Raw genomic sequence first — 21699 nt, 5'->3', positions numbered from 1 at the left:
ATGCATGAATTAAAGAATGGGCGTTTGAACAAGTAAGCACTATTAAATGCAAAATTATTTGTGGGTTCAGGGCCATGCTTCCTCAAGAAAGTTTGAAATTTATGTCCTTGAAATTCAACTTCCAATTTTTCAGCTTCTTTAAAACGGGATTACTGTTGTTCTAACTATCTAATCCTTGTGACCAATATACAAACAAAAACAAAAATTGGACTGTAGTTTAAAAGGTTGTTGTTGTTCAATTTTGATCACTGTTTCCCTTCCCACCAATTACTCTATGGAATGGTTAGAAAGTCATGACCTTGCCCTTTATGGAGAAGTGCTAGTGTTTGAGCCATTCAAATATCCTAAACGCAGCAAGGAACGAAGTGAAATTTGGGGGCGAATAGATGTTAATCTGAACAGTCCGAGAAGTCAAAAATTTACAGTGTCGAAAACATTTGTAAGAGATAGATTAACCCTGCTGCAAACTAAATATAAGGAGAAAATAAGAGAAGAAGAAAGGGCATCAGGTAAAGACTGTCAAAAAACCCAGCTTGATGCAGCACTGGAAGAAATAGCTGAAAAGGAAAGGGCTGCTGACCTGGAGAGAAATGACAAGACTAGTGCTGTTAACAAGAAAAATAAGAGTGAGAAGACAAGTGCAGAAGAGGTTAGGCTGCAAGCCATGGAATGTCTTAGTAAGACACAGAAAAGAAATGCAGATTTAGGAGAAGAAAAGTCTAGTAAATACAGGAAGAGAAGTTCAGATGCTGTTGAATACCTGAAGGAAAAGTTTCAAGAAGAGAAGGAGCTAAGGAAGGAGGAAATTGAGTTGAAGAGGAAAGAGCAGCAAATGATGCTGGATCAGCGAGTCAAACACACAAACAGCAGTTGGAAATGATGAACTTGATTCAGAAACAAAATGAGGCTCTGATGGACTTGCTTGCAAAGGCTACATTTCAAAGTGACTATAAATTTAAGTTAGGAAACTCGATTGTTCAATTTGTTGTAAAAAACTGAAAACTGAATTTATTGGTATGTCAAATGTGATTGGCAGTGTAGGGTAGTCCTGAAAAGGGTTGTTGCTGGGTAACATTGAATGGCATTTTGGCAACTGAAGAACCAGATACTTCAGCTTCAAGATGCCTGTGTGTTTTTAAATGTTAGTCATTTTCAACAACAATGGTCCTTTCCAGGATCATTCTAACCTACTTGATTGCACTAAACATACAAACGAGACTGTTGGGTTCAATCCATTTAGTAAGTTAGTAAGTTCAATATAAATTTGAGGAATTGTATGTTGTTACATTCAAGAGACAGTGACAATTAAGGCAAACAATATTATATTTTGAAATTGCAACTGTAATACTGTTCACGGTGCATTTACTTGTATTTCGTTGAGCTTCGTTTGACTTCATGTTAAAATCTACTTTTATTAGCCATTTGCATTATTTCTGCTGATTATAGCATTGGTTACTTATTCAGGGATGATTGTTTTTGGAGGGCAGGTTTGTTTTGGTGGGGAGATGACAAGGTACTCAGAGAGGAATGGTAGATTACACTTTTTTGTGAAAATAAACTATAAGTTTCCAATTACATTTGATTTTAATTACACGGACTATGTTTTGTACTGGAACTTTTAGCCACTTTCCTTCTTTACCTTTGCAGTTATAGATAAGAATCAAGTCTTGCTGAAAAATACCTTGACCCTTATATGCAAATTAAATATAGCATGAAGAACAGTTGTGAACACATGCTGTCCATTCAAGCATATCAGCATGTGCAAAATTTAGAATCTTTGAACAAAGTATATGGCTTCCCATTGTTCCTCACAAAAGAAGTATTTAATGATATCTAATTACCATCTATGTAGTAAGGTAATAAGTGAAATTGCTCTTATCAAGCAAAGTATTCCTGTAGTGATGGAGGGTCTAACTGAAAGAAGCAAGATGTCTGATTGCCATAGAAGCATGTGAGGGCATTTCGAAGGAGGGCAGTGACAACATAAATTTTGCCTACACTGCTAAGGCCAATTTTTAAGTTGTTTTTGAAGTCCAAGAACTTGAAGTAGTTAGTGATGTCATTGAATAGCCGCTCTACTGATTCTCTAACAGTGCTCATTGACTGGTTGAATTCCATCATTGGAGGAGTTAAGACTCCATTCCTGAAGGGAGCTATAAGGTGCACCCTTAAAGGGTAAGCAAGATCACCATAAATGCAATAAGGATTCCCCAAAGGTGAGTTTGCAACCGTCTGAAGGTCACTGAGAAGTCTTGAATCTGCAAGCATACGTGCATCATGCCTCCTTCCTTCTAAAAAAGGAACAAATATAATCTTTTTATATAAAAATGCTAAAGGTTTGCTTTTCTATTATGAATATCTTTGAAATTAGAGAAAACTCAAATCAAATGAAGTTCTAACCTACTGGGCCATATAGATGCCCTACGAGACCACTGGGAAGAGCAACACACTGAAACTTTAGGGCATGGACTCTCTTGTGACCATTATATACCGCCCGCTGATGTTCCCCTGGCCTGCATATTGGACGAACTGTCCGTCAACAAATCCAAAACAATTATTCAAGGCAGTTCTCTGGGCAGCAATAACGTCGCTATGTAGTTGAAGGGCTTGCGGCGAAAGAATTTCGAGATTCCACTGCGTGATTCTGTGGCTGTGTACATCATACGCATAATCAAGTACTTGATTGCTGATTATACTAAGTACAGGTACTGGCCTCCCAAATCGAGGAGGCATATCGCTATATCTGCATGGATAAGCCAACCTTCGCAGTAGGATGCAAAGGGCTTGCATTCCACTCGCAACGGATCTTTAGTAGCACGCGTAAAGCTATCTGGAATTTGAAGGACCTCTACGAGTAGTGGAAGGTCACGTTTTATGAATCAAAATTCTGCCACACACTCTGTATCGTTCATGTCTTCGAGTGAAAACCTGCCACAATTCTCGTAAAGAAAATATGGATTTTTGGACTGTATTCTTCGTATAACAGCAACAGTTCTTCGTCATTTAAATATCCATGGAAGTGGCTAAGCAGAAAAAGCTCCTGAAGTTCGTAAAAAGAAACCATAAAGGTAAAACTGGAGCTCGGAAACAATTTTTTTCATTTGTTTATTACGTTGACGTTCACTTCGAGAGCAGCTAAAGTCCTTTTCGTCGACCGTGCTTAAGGTCCCTAATTGCTAAGAAGATACACATGTAAAATGCATCTTCTCCTCTTCTTTGTTAACCAGTGTTTAGTTGGTAGTGCGGCTGTCACTTGGGATTGAAATTGACAGAGTATTCTAGGGTTAATCACAATTATTCGCTTGAGGGACATGGTGAGTGAGCATGGCACAACTCTTGCATCCCCAGCTACTGAATAAGTCACGTAAAATACCATCTTTCTTTTGCTGTATTGTGAATCTCTCAATACCTGGGGACTTCAGGTTCCTTAGAACTACTTGGAAGTCTTTACTGAAAGTCCCACTACGCGAAGTTTTATTTTACCTCAGGGATGCAAAACAAAGCCTGGTTTGCTAAGCATGGTACCCCCGTATGCCGACCATTACGTGTTGCCCAGTCACGAAATCCCAATTCGCAACGTATCAACACGGTGGGGCCAGACCACCCCTTCTATGTTGCATGACAAGAGTGGGTAGTCTTCATTTTTCCAAATAGCGCTAAAAACGTCTGCACAGGCTTCCAAGTTCCACCCTATTGGAATTTAGTCCCAAAGCAGCCGACTCTCAATTGATATGGTAGGGAACTTTTATGAGCTATGCAGATTTGAGTTATTTCAAGGAAGTTGAAAATATTAGCTTTTTGTTGATGAAGGATTAAGGCAACTTGCATAGTTGGAAAAATAGCATGTTAGGAGACAAAAAAGCCAAGTAATGGTGGCAAGGGCTTTATGTAATCATCTTCTATGAACTTTTTTCGGAGTGTAATGAACTTCAATAAAAATCTGAAATGATATGATGTCAGTTCAAAGTCTCCTTTCATTAAATATGTATTTATTTGTCGCTTTTGTCTTCTCTCGACAAAAATAAAACATGGCGTTTTCAGTCCACCATCAACAAAACGAAGAATTTCGATTGGAACTTACTAATGCATCAAGAAGGAAAGAGTAACACTCGAGGCAGCCAAGCATACAGGATTTGTGAATTAAATGATGTATCTTGATTTCAATTAGATTCTAATCTGAACTTAATTTTAGATTAAGTAGATTGTGTATTCTTTACTTTCTTTCATTTTCTGTTATTTTAATTTAGAGTGCCATTAATAAACTCAAATAAATCTCAAGCAAATGCATTGACACCAAAATAAATTCAGTTATTATACTTTGGCCAGTAACTCCATGTGGAATAAAATAATGATAATTATTATTATTATCATCATTATTATAATTATTATCATTATCATTAATCATTGTAGTCTGTAGTCTGCAGTCTCCATGAATATTCAGACCAGTTGTTCTTGGGTCAAATGTTTGTAATTAACAAATATATTTTTATTAAGTAGATCACTGAACTTGAAGCTATTATTGCCAAGGACAACACGAGTCCAGTCCAAACCAATAGCCTCACACACCACGTGTTAGCAGTAAAATACAGGAAATTCCAGTGAAAGGCTTGGGAATCTTACAAGGTTTCAGCTATTACGAAGGAAAAATAGTCTGGGAGCAAATGTCCTAAAATAAGGTTCCGTGTGAAGTTCATGCTGAAAGCAAGCACCTATTGTAAAAGTGTTCATTAGGTCCTACTAAACATGAAAAGTTTTGGTGCCAGCTTCGCCACTTGCTCAGACGGCTTTTAAGGGGGGGTTAAATTCTGACCTATGAAATCCAGCGTGAAAACGAGGCTAAAACACATAATTCCTCCTAACTTTGTTGATAACAGACGAAAATACACCAAACTTGCTCACATGATTTAATTTACATAGGTCACGTAACCTTACGCATGAAAGCGAGGCTGAAACACATAATTTACTATAAATTTGCCAAAAAAAATCCCTATCATGCCAAACTTGCTCACCTTAGTAAGTTAGACATCTTGCATCGATTGGTGCCACTTTGTAGTGTCACGTGACCCCATACATGGAAATGAGGCTGGATTGCAAAACACGCCAAAGGTGAACACAACATCCAGGACGATAACGTTGACTCATTGTAATGCATATTAATGCTGTATGTATAGCATTTGAATAAAAAAAATAAGAGCTAAAAAGGTGTAACGATAATGGTTATTATATAATATTATATAACTTTATTATGAGCGATCTCTACAATCCTATTTCGCACAAATTCCTGTGGATTCTTAATCTAGGGAGCCTGGGTGATTGTGAGCCTGAACTATTGGTCAGCGGTAATTATTTGAGTGTCCGCCATGTTGTACTTACAGTCATCACAGTGCTTGTAGTATGACGGATTCTGGCCGGTCTAATGCTCCTTTAGATTTTAAGCTATGTAAAGAAAAAAGTACAGCCAATCTTGTTCAAAATCCAACTTCCCATCAAAAGCTTTTAGAAGCCATCGAAGAACGTTCAAAGTACGAGGACATGAACTCGAAAACATTGTGACTTGTGCTTAAAGATCTACCACTAGAAGAGCTTAAAGAAAAAGCAACATGGCATAGGTCGTGCTACCAAGAAACCACCCACTAAGGAAAGATCAAGAGGGTAAAAGAGAGGTTTCAGAGAGAGGTTAGAGGGCCAAATGATGCTCGAAGAAAGACAAGTGAATCGCTTCAGGTAGTTGCTAGGTGTAATGGCTTATAACTTTAACTTTTTATTTTATTGTGTTTTTCATCTTGGAATCGCTGAAAAGGTAATGACATCCTTGACATCTCAAAACATTTCATTTCATTTCACTAACCAGGGTCTTTTTACAAGGTCGAAAACCGTCCCTTATGACAGCAATCAATGCTTCTTTTGTGAAGAGAAAGCGGAGTACCAGAACCCTCTGCATTTGCTGTCAACATCATCTGTTGGTAGCTCTCTTGACAGCACTGACGCTCATGCCATTGATATTAAATATCATAAAAGATGCTGGGCGAAGCATGTGACTGGGGTCCTGCGTAAAACTATCAAAGTTGACAAGGAAAGGTCAAGAAGTGACACAGCGGCTAAGCTGGAGTTTTTGAACCTTACCCAAGCTGCCCTCGATAGCGGAGAAATTCTCAACATGGCACAGTTGGAACAGGCTTTTGATTCCATTTCAAACGAGAGCAATAGTCCAAAGACTCTCATTCTAAGTAAGTAGGGATCACTTTTAATAAGAGCGCACTTTCCTCATTGCCCCAGAACTAGCCCGACTCACAGAAGAAGCCGAGGCAATGGCAGGTCTTGTTCCGGAACGTGCACACCATCAAGAACTAAACTCAGCTGTTTTGACTCACGAAGATAACAGCATAAATAAGTTGACCGAGACAATCAAGACCTTCACCAATTCCTTTTCATCAGACCAGAACACCAACACCGCTCTGTGCAACTTGGTCACAAAAGTTGTGATGAACGAGAAAACAAAGAAAGATCTTGTTAATCAGAGGTGAAGAAGGGAGGAAGCTATTCAGCTATTTTGTACAAGATAGGATCAAGACAGGAAAGATCAACCTCTGGGCTCCTGTAAAGAAGCGCAATCTTCTTACCTTGAAAACGAGTGCCAAGGTCATCAAAGTCAAAGCTAAAGACACGATCATCGAGTTAAAGGAAAACAGAAAGTTTGCTCGTTTGGCGATGGTGTGCAAGAGCCGCCCAGAAATTGACATCCAAGAGGCTGTTGGCTTATATGAGTTCACTGTTGTCCCAAGATCTTTGTTTGCACGAGATGGTACCATGTTGCATTGTTCTTGCAAGAGTGCCCTTATGCATATCATAGAGAAGGCAGGTGGCCCTAGTACCAATACACAAAGTAATCACCGCAGGATTCAAAGTCGCAGTTGTTGATGGAATGACCGAAGTCCAATCACTTGACAAGCCAGAGTGGATCAAGAACTGTAGAGACTTGGCTGAACATTTCACGAATCACTTGCTTGTAAAGTATAATGATTTAGAAGAGCTCCAAATAATCTTCGACAGATATGATGTACCATCCTCACTAAAATCAGCAACACGAATTAAACGACAAGGTGGCCATGCTCCCATTTATCATCGCATCACTGATTCTACCCACATCGCCAAGGTGCCGATGAAGAAGCTTCTTGCTCATTCAAAGACCAAGGGCAAAGTTACTATGTTTCTCGCAAAGAATGTAAGGGATAATGCTAATGGTTACAAGTCGTTGTGGCATGGGGAACGGAATGTGAGGCAACGCACAGAGACGTCAGGCATTTACGAAGTACACAAGAAGAAGCCGACACGAAGATTATTTTACATGCTCTGGATGCCTCTGATCAAGGTGCTAGCCAACTATCTATATGTTCTCCTGACACTGATGTTCTTGTTTTGGCTCTCCAACAGTATCCAGATTTGTGCTCCAACTCTTGTTTTTTTACTGGGACCGGCAGTAGTCATAGAGTTATCAACTTGAGGTCAATAGCAGACACCCTTAAGCCCACTAAGACGGCTGCGCTGCCACCATTTCATGCGTTGACCGGAGCAGATGTTAGTGGGAGTTTCTCTGGAAAGGGAAAAGCCATTTGTTGGGATGAATCTGATAACGCCAGCATACCTATCTTGCAAGCTCTTGCTAACCTCGGTTGTGGCGAACAGCCAGATGACAGCACAAGAAGTGGAGTGGAACAGCTGGTTTGTCGGATGTACCAACTGAAGACAGACATCAAAACTGTCAAAGTCCTCAGATGGTCCCTCTTTAAGAAAAATCAAGCTGAGTCTAAAAGGTTGCCACCCACACAAGCTGCTCTCCATCAAGCCATACTGAGAGCACACTACCAGCTTCTTGTTTGGAACAACAATCATGTAGCAAACCCAGTGTTGCCCTCACCAGAAGGCTATGGATGGCAAGATGAAGATGGAAAGTGGGTACTAGTCATGACAAATCTTCCACCTGCTCCAGAGGCAATTATACAGCTTGTCCGATGCAAGTGCGCCAAGTCCCGTTGCTCTATCAACCGTTGTCAGTGTCAAAAAGCCGGACTTGTCAGTACTGATCTCTGTCTGTGCTCTGAAGATTGCCAGAACGAGTATGCTGAGAGTGATGATGAGTATGATGAAGACGAGGTCGAACAGGAAATTCCATAGGAATGGACAACAGAACAATGTGTACAGATATTCAGTAAGACTTTCATGACTGTATATATAAAATAGCAGTAGTCGCTATTTTCATTTTCTGCCCTTGTTCCAATATACATGTGAAAATGAATACATGAAACCAGTATCATAAGTTGGCAAAATTATTGATTATGTGAAGAAGATAGATTCTCAAATGTAGCCTCCGCAGTCCCTGTGCTATGGGCCATAGGACAATGATTAGTTGAAGTTTTTATATCTGAACTCGGATAACCAGATATGTATCTGCCTAGTAGTTGTTAATACATTTGGCAAGACAAATGCCATCCTACACGATGCTACCAGATATATCCAGCCTCGTTTCCATGTGTGGGGTCACGTGACACTACAAAGTGGCACCAATCGATGCAAGATGTCTAACTGACTAAGGTGAGCAAGTTTGGCATGATGAGGATTTTTTTGGACAAATTTATGGAAAATTATGTGTTTCAGCCTCGCTTTCATGCGTAAAGTCACGTAACCTATGTAAATTAGCATAAATCAACAGGGAGGATCATGTTCAATCATGTGAGCAAGTTTGGTGTATTTTCGTCCATTATGAGTTGGGCTAATGGTGTCCAACATAGCGGATGGTTATGCTCTAGCGACTTCTGCTCTCCTGGCGATATTCTGTACCTCTCTGTGCAATTTGCCCCCTCACAATGGCTTCCTCGATCATTATTACCATGGTGCACAATCTGGAGAGATTGTTTTTCGGCCACGAGTATTTTTCAGAACGAATGTCGATGTTGGAGTGCTCGTTGTCGTTCCACGTGGTGGCTTTCGAAAACTTGGGAGGCTCCAGCGTTCAAAGTTTCTCTCGAGGCGTATTAAATACTACTCAAATGCTTCCTGTGCTTTTAATCCAGCTGTTTATATGATTCTATGCAGCGGCGATGTAGAAACTAATCCTGGTTACGTGCCTGAATGTTCGACTCGACCTCAAAGACAGGGTCACACTTCCAGTGCGGGCCTGAAAATTTTTTTCAGGTCCTACTTACAACTACTGGTTTCAGTAGTGTTCTTAGCTGCGAGGATCTTCTAATTTCAACGTAGAAGATTCTATTGCTTTGCAGATAGATCTGACCACCCTCGACATTTGGGCGGATCGTTGGCAGATGAAATTTAATCCTACCAAATGTGAAGTCATGAGAATTTCACATAACAAAAACGAAAGGTCCACACGGTACAATATATCGTGTACCGAGTTAAGAAATGTATCTAATTATAAAGATCTTGGAGTTATTATGGCGAGTGATCTGAAATGGTCAAAACATGTTGAACAAATAGTTCACAAAGCAAATAGGGTTCTTGGCCTACTTAAGCGCACAGTAGGCGGCAAAAATAAAGACATTTTCTCAAATTTGTACAAAACCTTGGTTCGTCCAATCTTGGAGTAAGCTTGCCCGGTGTGGTCACCATACCTAGCTAAAGACATCCATGAAATTGAGAAGATACAAAGAAGACCGAGAGAATCGCTTTAAACCAAAGAAGACAAGAGATGGCGTACGAGGAGAGGTGTGAAATTCTTAAATGGAACTCTTTAGAGCAAAGGAGAGATTTTTCTTTCCCTGGTGGAATGTTATAAAATCGTATTCAATCTGAATGGATTAAATTTCAGCGATTATTTGAACTGTGCAGGAACACTAAGTCGAGATCTAACCATCCTTATAAGTTACAAACGAAACTCGAAAAATTGATTTGTTATAAAAATTATTTCCTTGTCAGAATTATCAAACATTGGAACGATCTTCCTATTAATGTATTTAATTTTCGTGACTGCCCTAACGTTAGTAAGTTTAAATTAAGATTGAAGAATCATATGAATGTTTATTGAATGGCCATTTTATATTTATTTATGATACTTATCTGTTTTTCACTTTTTTATATTTTTAGTACTTGTTTTGGTATAGTGACCTTAAATAATTTTATATTTTTTTCTTTAGGAGACCCTTGATATAGGGCTAACCTCTGGGTTTCCTTTTTCTTAATAACTACGTTTTTGTATGTTATTCTGAAACAAAGTATTGTATGTATAAAGTTATGAAGAATTATGTGTTTTAGCCTCGTTTCCATGCTGGATTTCATGGGTCAGAATTTAACCGCCCTTAAAAGCCGTCTGAGCAAGTTGCAAAGCTGGCACCAAAACTTTTCATGTTTAGTAGGTCCTAAAGAACACTTTTACACTAGGTGCTTGCTTTCAGCACGAACTTCACACGGGACCACATTTACTCCCAGACTAAAGAAAAAGACTATTGCTGCACTGAAGCCAATTCATTGTGGGGGCAACAAAAAATAAATCTTTGATGACCGATCTGCATAAGATGGTTTATGGACAACCTTAGTGGTACAACATTACATTTCAATATTTAATACAGCCCAAGCAAGTACATATACAAAAAAAAATCTTGAAAAATTTATATATCTGGCCATGATTGTCCTCATATGAGTAAAACCAATGGAACTAAATAAACATACACCTTTGCACCTGTTTGTTCAGTGCTGCAGGATGCTGCTCACATTCTGGTAACCATAATGAAATTTAATGATAAGAACTTGTTCTGTTATATTTCAGTTCCAGCAGCTTTTCATTGGATACCAACACCTCGAACCTCTCAAGGCTACTCTCATTCGAAGGTGCCATACACCTTTTTAAAATATCAGCTCGATCCACTTCAAACCACCTAGATCCATCCTCCTGAATGAACACTTTGATTTTCTCATATTGGTTATTGAACTATTTGAGTGGTTGTTTCCCTGCATTGTTGACCGAAGCTTCTACACTGTATGCTGTCTTGAGAAGAACCAAACCACTCAAGTGGCATATCCACAGGAAATTCTCCATGCCAGAAGTTTGCTAGTTTAGGCCTCATATGCAGACAACGAAATATTTTTCCATGCATTTTTCTAAGGGACCTCCTGACCATCCCTCTCGAGGGCATTAATCTTTGCATGTCAAAAATCTTCCTCTACAATGGGTGTATTTATCTAACACAGCTACAGCATCTTTGAGCTCACTGAAAAAATTATTGACCTGCCGTATACCAGCCACTCCCAGTGCTTTTCAGTAGATCATGTTTACAGCGTTGAAGGGGTTGTCAAAGGCTTTCAGAAAATTGCAAACAACCAGCCATCTTGAATTTTACCCGCTACGTGTTGCACACCTCTAATGCAACATTGACAGGGTGGTCTGGCCCCAATGTGTCAATCCCACAGTCAAGCCGCTTTTCTGGAGATAAAATGTTTACCACAGACGAGGCTGTGATCCAAAATTTTTTCTGCGCACTCTTTCCTACTGATTGCAGAAATCCATTTGTTTAACCTCTCCTTGGGAAGTTTCCATACTTCTTCTCCTTGACTAGTAAATATTGAAGGTATTCTTACCATATCATTCCTCTACCACTGCCACTTCTGGCAATTAAAATGAGATCACAAAACTGGAAACGATCTATAGGCCACGTACAGCATATACATTTCCTATTTTTAAAGATATGGTCATAGGTTTACTGACATAGTAAGCTATACATGTCTATTACAATTCTTAAAGTACCATAAGTAGTTCCTCATCCATCTTAAGAGTGCCAACATGTTAATGAACAATTTATGCTTGTTTCATTTTACATGTATACCTTATGTTATCAATTATGGTACCTGAGTATTTATAATATGAGCTGGAGTGCATTCAGCAAAGAGCACTGCTCTTCATATGCCCACACGCGGAATATCAGGAGGCCTAAGCCTGCCCACAATCACTCAACAACATGAAAATATTTGTGAGTGCACTTTTATATTATTACTAACCATACACTAATTAAGGAAACCTTTACCTCCCATTTTAAACATTAGCTATGATTTAAGACATGTATGCACTTTGGTGACCTTGCACTATTAACTAGTTATAGATTACATTGTATAAATTAGATGTATTCATATTGATATTTCATTGAACTCTTGTAATGTTTTTCCACCGATGTTGACACAACAGGAACTGCTGGGGATTGCTGTAAAGCAATTGACAGTTATCTCAATAACAGAAAGATGGCTAAACAGGCATGCACTAATTAGTATATAATAAAACTGCTGTTTGTTTTGCTTCAAAACTTTTATAGTTAACTTTTTATTTAGTTTGATTTCCTACTGTCAAATAAGCTAGGTTATAATGTGAATAAAGTATTTGGATTGTTGCCAGACTTGAAATTTGTGAGTGTGTTTTGAAAGATCTTCACATTATTGACAGATGCTTGCAAAATATGATAATAACCATAGTCTGTTGAAGCATTTTTGGTTTTCAGATGAATATTTGTCTTTGACATGGCTAATTCCAATAACTTGACATACTCCGCATACAAACAAATCATCTTTGAGCAATGTGAAATGAAACTGTTTACGTTCTGATACACAAACACTGATCAGAGGTTAAGTGTTTCCTATTTTAAAAAGCTTGAACTGCTAGAAATTCTTAACCTTAATTCTCACGCCATTTTTTTCCATTTCTAATACTCATGTAATATAGTAGTTAACAATTATTTTTCTCTAATTCTTATTCTTACTTTATATCTTTTGAATAACTCTTTCCTTACCCGATTTATTTTTTTTAACACAATATAAAATGATTTTTCACTTTTATGATTAACCTTTGTTTCGTCACAGCTACATAACAAGTGAAGAATCGATAGATTTTCATCAACCTTGTTATACCCTGAAGCAAAAGTAAGAAATGTTTACTTTTGTGATCTCCTCAGGTGAAAAACTTGTGTAAAGTGAATAAGCAAAAGCAAAGGTAAAACTTTTAAGTTTCTCTCTATGTTAATAAACTTTGGGGAGAGCAGAAAATGTTTTTTCATGCACTCACAGACACTTAAGAAATTGGTTGTTGGTTATTGTGCAAATATCATAGTATCCTAACAATAGTCTGATCACACAAGCATTGTGATGCTCTGTGTATTTTATTGCTTTAATCAAGAATCTCCTGTCAATTACAAAGCCAAGAGCAAACTAAAGTCAAGTCCAATTTTGGAAACTAGTAAGAACAAACTGTCCACAGTCCAACAAAAACTGCAAAGCAGCATAGAACAAAAATATATTATTCTATGATGATGTACTATTGCACATTTCAAATAACCCCTTATTTTTGAAAATACTTCGCTCGATTGGCAAGCATTGTCATCAGCTATGGATAGTGATGAGGATCTTCACAAGTTTATGAAGGTATTTCTCTTAATATACTAATATAATCATGCATAGCCGTGGTCTCCACACATCAAGAAATGGGCAAGGAAAATGTATCTTCAAAATCAAAATGTAGAAAAAAAATTTAACAAAGGAATTGTCATCAAGTGTTATGGTCCAGGCTTAGAGAAGATAACTGAATGAACAAAGGCATTTTTATCAAAGTGTTTACAGTTGTTACTGTTTACAAAACAGTGGCTTCCAACTTGAAAGCATTTTGCGTGAAAAATGCGTACTTCTTTGACAGCTCCTATCAGAAGAACTTCAAATTTCAATTACAGTCTTTAGTCCAAAATTCTATAAAATTATAAGTTCTTAGGCACTGAATATACCCCTCATGGGAGGTGGCAATTTTTCCAGCAGTTAGGCAGTCATGATGCGTAGAAGCATTGCTTAAATGACCTCAAACCGTCTGAAGTCAAATTTTCCAAGCTTCTTTTAGGGGAGATTTTGCTGAAGGTTGATAAGAATGCTACTAATGTAAGTAATGCCCATGGGTTTTAAGATCTTATGTCATGCAAAATATATATGAGAGCTTCTTTCTAAATTTGTGAAATTACTTGTTCAACAAACCTTTCAGGTTGTGTATGGTCAAGTATAATTTTCATTACACACAAGGATAAGGAAAAGTATATCCTTAACCATCTAAAGTGTTATACATTAGGATATTGTTCCATATACTTAGTCTATACTGCCTCATTATACCACATATTTGACATGTCATACAATGCAATTTGCCAAATACATTCTCATAAGTAACTTTTTTGGGTATAAAATATTATATCAGAGCAAATATGTTCAGTTCTGAGCTTCTTTTTAAGTATGTTAAATCACTTGTACAATTGACCTTACACTTTGTGCTATGAAAGTATAATTTTCAGTACACACATGGATAAGAGAGGTATACTGAAACATATAAAATCCTTATACAATAAAATCATTTTACATCAGTATATGCTGTCATCCACATATGTATCTAACTTAAATAGAACTGATTATTTGCAAAAGCCAGCTGTGTGGGCTATCACTAACTCAGAGCAATTAGCCCATTCAGCTCTTTTATTCTCCAAACTAGGAATTTTAGGCATTTTCCAAGTCAATATTTTTGAAATCACTACATTCATGTTTCATCATAAAAATAACTGCCCCCCTTGCTTCTCAATCTTTATGTAACGAATAGCCACATTCACAACTATGTTACCGGAATAGCCACTAATTATCGAACGCATTTGTGCTGTACAAATCTCAAGCAATTTACAATTCTCTACCAAGGTCCTAAATTTGGAACTTTCTTCTTGTTTCAGTCACTCATTCGTCAAACCTTCTTAGCTTTAAGACAGAAATGCAAGAGTTTTTACTTAAATATTCACTGAGTTGGCCTAGCTGCACATTTGAAGCACTTTCCCTTTACTTGATTTGTTATTGTAAGTGAGGTGGCTCTCCTAGAGGCCTGATGGGTTGCTAGGTCTCCTCTCCTTCTAACTATTAATGCTGGAAATAAAATTTTGTACTTTGAAAATAAGGCAGATAGAAGAAAAGATGATGACACAATGTATAATGCTTCATTATACCTCCTTATATTTATTATACCTCCTTATTCATTACACTATCATAAAGAGTTCCAAATGAGGTTTCATCCTCAACCTATGCCTTCTTTGTGCTACAAAAGCAACTAGGGCATCTTTCTGTGCTGTCAAAGCATCTTTGTGTTGCTGGGATAGCGCTGTGTACTATGCATCATGATTTTTGATATTTGCAGCTGTGTATTGGGTTATTGCATTGATGTGGTTATACTATGTAGGGGAACTAAGATCGTGTCACAATTTGTTTGTCTGAGGTGGCCACGCCCTTCAACTGGTTTTTTCATGTGAAAAACACTTGCCTCAAGAAAATCACTGCACATTAAATATACTGAACAAGCAGAAAGCAAAAAATAAATGTTTGAATGACTAAAGTAACTTGGAGTAGAGCAAACATTGCTAAACAATAAACCAACAACTATGTACTTACTGTCTTATACACACAGTCAAACAGAAACTGTACAACTAAGTTGAAACGTTTTTCAGAGAACCATTCAGAACAATTTAAGTTGACCACATGTTAAATAATAGAGATTGCATAATCATAGTTACTGTAATAGTGATAATAATGATAACTGTTATTTGTACTAATTGACCAAAAGCATTTCTCAAAGTTTCTAATACAATGTAAATTATATCATAAGTTTAATATTTGTTAATTTAGAACCAAATCTGAGGTGTTCAAAAGCTATAAGGAATGACTAAATGAAAAGGTCCTAACTTTACTCTTAAGGGAACTTAGACATGCTACAGTTCTTATTTAGTCTGGTAAATTGTTCCAGAATGAGGGAGCAGTGACTGAAAAAGGGAAATTTCCATAGGAGTCAAGATTTTCCTTAGAGACCACTAACAATTCCTTGGTGGAGTGGAATGTCGAAGGCATTTTACTAATTAAGGAGTCTGCATCAAAAACTTTACTCATAGGGGATGTTTCTCTAGTTTGCCTTTTTTCCTTCTATTATGGTTTGGGACTTTTTACTGGTCATCTCATAGGATAATTGCTACCACAAGAGAAAAGTCTTGGCAAGTCAGTTGTCAGGTTGATTGTAGCTTCCTAGAAATCTATCTCATGAGCTCTCTATCGATACATGTGCCTCATGTAAGATGATACATGTATGTGTATATATATATATATATATATATATATATATATATATATATATATATATATATTGAGCACTCTGGCATGGCTTAAGTGATCCCACATGTGTGAGATCACTTGGGGTGGCTATATTGCCTTACCTCCATCCTAGCATCAGCACTGCACTGATGAGGCCCAGAAGGCCGAAACAGTACTGTCTGCAGTTAGTTATATATATATATATAACTAACTGCAGACAGTACTGTTTCGGCCTTCTGGGCCTCATCAGTGCAGTGCTGATGCTAGGATGGAGGTAAGGCTATATAGCCACCCCAAGTGATCTCACACGTGTGGTATCATCTAAGCCATGCCAGAGTGCTCAAACTAGATAAACTAGTGAGCATGCATATATGTATATATATATATACACACACACACACATATATATATATATAGGAAGTCTATGGTTTGATTTTTCTGTTGCCCACTGCTTGATGCGTAGAAGTAGAGCGCACTATGTATAGAGATAGGGGAGAAAACAGAGACTATACTTTCATCCCTACAAGCCTGTTTCGTGATACTCACTCATCAGAGGATTTTATTGTTAATGTTCATAATCGTTGTTAAGTCACCATCAAGTATGGTGTCCCTCAAGGTTCGATTTTAGGCCCTCTATATATTGTTCATTCTATACATAAATGACCTCCCTAATGCCTCTGAATTAACAGACCCTCTGCTTTTTGCTGATGACACCAGTATCTTTTATTCTCACTCAAACCCAAATTGCTTAGAATCCGTACTTAATGATGAACTCCAAAATATTGATGTCTGGCTAAAATGCAATAAGCTCTCAGTCGAAATAAGGAAAACTAACCACGTAATTTTTAAACCCAGACAGAAAAATTTAACTCCAGCATTTCTCTCTCCTTTGGAGGTAAACCCCTACAACAACCTAACATAACTAAATTCCTTGGGGTCTATATTGATGATCATCTCACTTGGAAACACCGTATCAGCTATGTATGTAAACAAATAGCTAAATCAATAGGTATTATATTCAGGTCTCGCTTTTTCCTATCCTCTACAACAAAGCTCACTTTGTACTACACGTTAATTTATCCTTATATCGTCTATTGTAACTTTGGTCGTCCTCATACGTATCTAACTTAAATAGAATTTATTACTTGCAAAAGCGAGCTGTGCGGGCTATCACCAACTCAGACTATCGAGCCCATTCTGCTCCTTTATTCTCCAAACGAGGAATTTTAGATATTTTCCAAGTCAATACGTTTGAAATCGCCAAATTCATGTTCTATTATAGAAACAACTTATTGCCTCCATTGCTTCTCAATCTTTTTGTAACGAATAGCCAAATTCATAACTATGGTACCAGAACAGCCAGTTATTATCGAACGCATTTGTGCCGTACAAATCTCAAGCAATATACAATTCTTTACCAAGGTCCTAAAATTTGGAACTCTCTTCATGTTTCAGTCACTTGTTCGTCAAACCTTCATAGTTTTAAGACGAAAATGCAAGAGTTTTTACTTAAATAATCCTTGAATTGGCCTAGCCGCACATTCGCAGCACTTTTTCTTTACTTTATTTATTAATGTAAGTGAGGTGGCTCTCCCATAAGCCCGGTGGCTTCCTGGGTCTCCTCGCCTTCTAGCTATAACCGCTGTAAATAAATTTCATTGTATTGTGTAAATAACGGAAATAAAAATATGTTGATGATGATGATGATATATTTTACAAACTTGCATAAAGGTGTGCCGGTAAATTTCGATGCTTTGTTCAATTGTTACGCAGTAATGCTTTGTTCCTGTGGTGGCATGAAGACACAAGTTCATTTCTTTTATTAAGTGTTGATAATTCAGGTTGGCGGATTATAAGTAATTTTTCTTTGAGGCAGAGGTTGCATCTTTTGCTTCTGCTGTTGTACGGGGATCTTGATGAAAGGATGTGCCATGAAATAACGTAGTCAATGTTATTTTCTTTAAGAGTCCAGATATGTTTCCTGAGTTCGGTAGAGTTTCTGTGTTTTGCGTGTTGGAATAATGTGGTGTGGTTTTGTATCTAGTATTGAAGTCGTTTTCTGTAAGTCTGATTTATGTCTCAGTGATGCTGTTGTTCTTACATGTGACAATGGCTTGGTAGATTGATGATTGGAGGCAGTTTCCATTAAGTGGGCATGTGTTCCTCTGTCGGCAGCTTCGCATTTTGGTGTCTTTTGTGTTAGTGTTATCTGTGGTGTCATCGACGTGTTTGGACGAATTACAAATGTGTTTGTTGTGGTTGTCGATGATCTGTTTAGTACTTTTCATGCAGCTGTAACTGATTTTGATTGTGTTACAATAATTAATAATTTTTCTAAGTTTGCAGTCTTTTGGGAAGTGCTTGACTACTAGGGCAAGGAATCTGTGTCCAATATTGGTGCTGACATTTTGCTGAATAGGGGGTTGTACCAGAGTATGCTGTTCTGTTGTCTTTCTTTTCATTTGTTAGTTGTGGGTGGTTTGTAATGTAGAGTGTATTGGTATCCGCATTTGTTGAGTGCTTTTTGATATGTAGCCACCCCTTCATATCACAAGGCACTCGACGAATGTTCTATATAAAAAAGCACTCGAAGAATGCAGATACCAGTACACTCGACACTAAAAACCACCCACAATCAACAGACGAAAAAACAGACTACAAAACAACATACTCTGATACAACCCCCATGTCAGCAAAGACAGCAGAACCAATATCGGACACAGATTCCTTGCCATAGTAGACAAGCACTTCCCGAAAGACCACAAACTTAGAAGAATCTTCAATCATAAGACGATAAAAAATCAGTTACAGTAGCATAAATAACACTAAACAAATCATAGACAACCACAACAAACACATTTTAAATTCATCCAAACACATCGACAACACCACAGATAACACCAACACAAAAGAAACCAAAACTTGCAGCCGCTGTCATACCTACATACATACATATATACATGACCTTTATTTAAGTGTCTAATCGTTCTAGTGCCTATTGGAACTAATTGGGGACACCTTTAAGACTAAGAAATCTAATTAAAAACTATGAATCTTAAAAGCAGGAAAATAACATTATTCAGACTAAGTACTCTTCTACACTTTAAAACTAAGTTACAATTTTACTCTATAACACTTTGTAGCAGGGTGCTGAATTCACAATGTAATATATGAGCTCGGACACTAAAAATGAATATGTATAAATATGCGTACGTCAAGTTAACCTAAGCATAAGCAACATTCACTCTCACATCCTTCGAGAAATGATGTTACATCCTTCTTACGTATAGTTGTCCTAAAAGTTGCCAAAGTTCCAATATTTCTCTCTTCCTGACCACAATTGTGGTCCAAGAAATCTAAGAGAATGTCTTCCATAAGTAACACTTTTAAACCGAGGTAAGACAAAATCTGCATTTTTAGGTTGTATCCCTTATTATTAGTATTCTCATCGTTGATATTAAAAATGTTCGCAATTTCGTTCGTTGTTAATTTGTTTTTAACTTTAAACATCAAAATTAGTATATCCTGCAACCTTCTATTTTGCAAAGTAGTTAATTTAGCTCTTTTTAGTAAGGCGTCATAACTTTCGGCAATAGTATTATACACTAATCTTAAGGCTCTTTCTTGTAGACGCTCCAATCTACGATTATCAGATGCCGTGCAAAAATGCCACACTAGGTGGCAATAAGTAAGGTGTGGCATGATAGCTGATTTGTACAAAAGTAACTTAGCATTTACTGGGATAAGATTTTTAAGCCTTCTTAAAACTCCGATCATACCGGCAACTTTCTTACACACACTACGTAGATGATCTTTAAAGTTTAGGTTTTCGTCTAGGGTTACACCTAGGATCTTGATGGATTGTGACTGTTCAACTTTTTCGCCACTTATGTCCAGATCAGTGTTCCTTTCACCTTTTGGATTTCCCAAAACGATAGCTTGGTATTTATCGCAATTGACCTTTAAAAGATTATCTTGATACCATTTAGTCATCTTCTCTCCATTGTCCACCAGTATCTTCTCCACTCTTTTCATTGTTTCATGTGCTACAAAGATCTGATGGTCATCTGCATACATCGAGACATTGGCATCTGATATTATGTTAGGCAAATCGTTCTAGAAAATATTCCACATAAGTGGTCCAAATGTGCTTCCCTGTGGACATCCTCTCTTCATCACAACCCAGTCGCTTATTACAGAACCTATCCTTACTCTATTCTCTCTTCTCTGAAAATAAGATCGTACGAGCTGTATGACTTTGTCAGAGAAATTGTAGGCTTGCAGTTTATTTAAGAGTAACTGAGGGCTAAGAGAGTCAAAAACCTTGCTCATATCCGATGACAATATACCGACAATTCTCTTGCTGTCTAGTTCCGCTCTCCATGTTTCGGTCAGCCTTATCAGCGTGGTCTCACAGCTATTCTTTATACGATAGGCAGTGATAGCATCACTGAGTCTGTCATTCATAAACTTACTGACTTGTTGACCCAGCAATATTTCATAGACTTTATTTACGCATGACAGCACAGTGATAGGTCTATAGTTTGCATCCCTTTGTTTATCATCCTTCTTATGTACCGGTATCCATTCTCCACGCTTGAGCTTTGCTATCCATTCTCCATTTCTAATTGCTTGGTTAAAAATCACAGCAAGAGACGAAGCTATTTCCTTGGCGCCTACATTAAGGATCTTAGGGTCGATCCTGTCATATCCCCTTGACTTATTGGGGTTTAGGTCGCTCATGACTTTTCGCAATGTAATTTCGTTAAATTCAAAGTGGTTTTCATGTAAATCTCCCTTGACAAGATAAGTCGAAATATTAAGAAGAGAGTTGTGATTCATGAAATCACTCTCTACACAGACATTTACGTGGTCCCCTCCAATTCCATCAGCCATAGTGGAGAAAAAATTAGCAAAGTGGTTAGCTTCTTTGGTTTGATCCCCCTCCAACACATCCTTAACTTTCAACCATATATCACCGCTGTTTCCCTGTTTGTTCTTGAAGTCAGTGAATGGTCTAAACGTTCTGTAGAACTTTCTTGGATCAGACTTGACATTATCTGATACTTTTTTCCAATACTGCCAAATTGCTTTTCTTCTTTCTTTGGTGGCTTCATTGTGCCACTTCCTCTTCAATTCAAAATTGTCTTGTGTGGGGTTTTTACTGAATTTCTTTGAGAAGCGTCTTTTAGCTTTGATAGCATTTTTCCACTCTCTCGTCATGTAGGGTACATTATGTGTCCCTACTTTTATGTCCCTGGTAAGTAGATGATCATCCACAATCTTATTTAGCAGTGCCTCCCAATACTCGTAATGTTTATCAACAGATTCGAAACTCTCACCCACATGACAGGGGGCCATTTTCGGATCTTCTTTGAACTTCTCCTCATTAAAGTTCTTATAGCTCCGTACCTTCAGAATTCTGGTCTTGTGTTGCACTGCTCTCTCCTTCAGCGACGCATAGACCATATGATGGTCCGAATTTAGATTGGATTGGTAGAACCTCAATTGTTTTAAACAACTTTGGTTGCTTTAAACGCTTCGATGGAAGTACAGATGAAAAATATGCCA

General features: G+C 37.7%; 1 protein-coding gene, 1 non-coding gene and 1 pseudogene across 2 annotated transcripts; 2 read left to right on the top strand and 1 right to left on the bottom strand.

Moving 5' to 3' along the window:
* The first annotated feature begins 271 nt into the window (after positions 1-271).
* On the top strand, positions 272-880 carry LOC113683796 (uncharacterized). Its single transcript, XM_089181509.1, has one exon. The coding sequence runs from the start codon at positions 275-277 to the stop codon at positions 878-880; it is 606 nt and encodes a 201-aa protein (XP_089037635.1). The 5' UTR covers positions 272-274.
* A 425-nt stretch (positions 881-1305) lies between these two features.
* On the bottom strand, positions 1306-3064 carry LOC113683795 (uncharacterized; annotated as a pseudogene).
* A 5706-nt stretch (positions 3065-8770) lies between these two features.
* Positions 8771-12389, top strand: LOC113683794 (uncharacterized). The gene is made up of 2 exons (XR_016179537.1): positions 8771-9118; positions 9228-12389. It is a non-coding gene; the product is annotated as an uncharacterized LOC113683794 (transcript).
* Positions 12390-21699: the final 9310 nt, after the last annotated feature.

The sequence above is a fragment of the Pocillopora damicornis genome, chromosome 9 (genome assembly GCF_964200805.1).
Source record: "Pocillopora damicornis chromosome 9, jaPocDami1.2, whole genome shotgun sequence".
In the NCBI taxonomy this organism is placed as follows: domain Eukaryota; kingdom Metazoa; phylum Cnidaria; class Anthozoa; order Scleractinia; family Pocilloporidae; genus Pocillopora; species Pocillopora damicornis.
This window is presented reverse-complemented; position numbering and strand designations above follow the sequence as displayed.

Bases quoted from the DNA above. Each gene is read 5' to 3' on its own strand.
- LOC113683796 (XM_089181509.1), top strand. From the start codon at position 275: ATGGAATGGTTAGAAAGTCATGACCTTGCCCTTTATGGAGAAGTGCTA.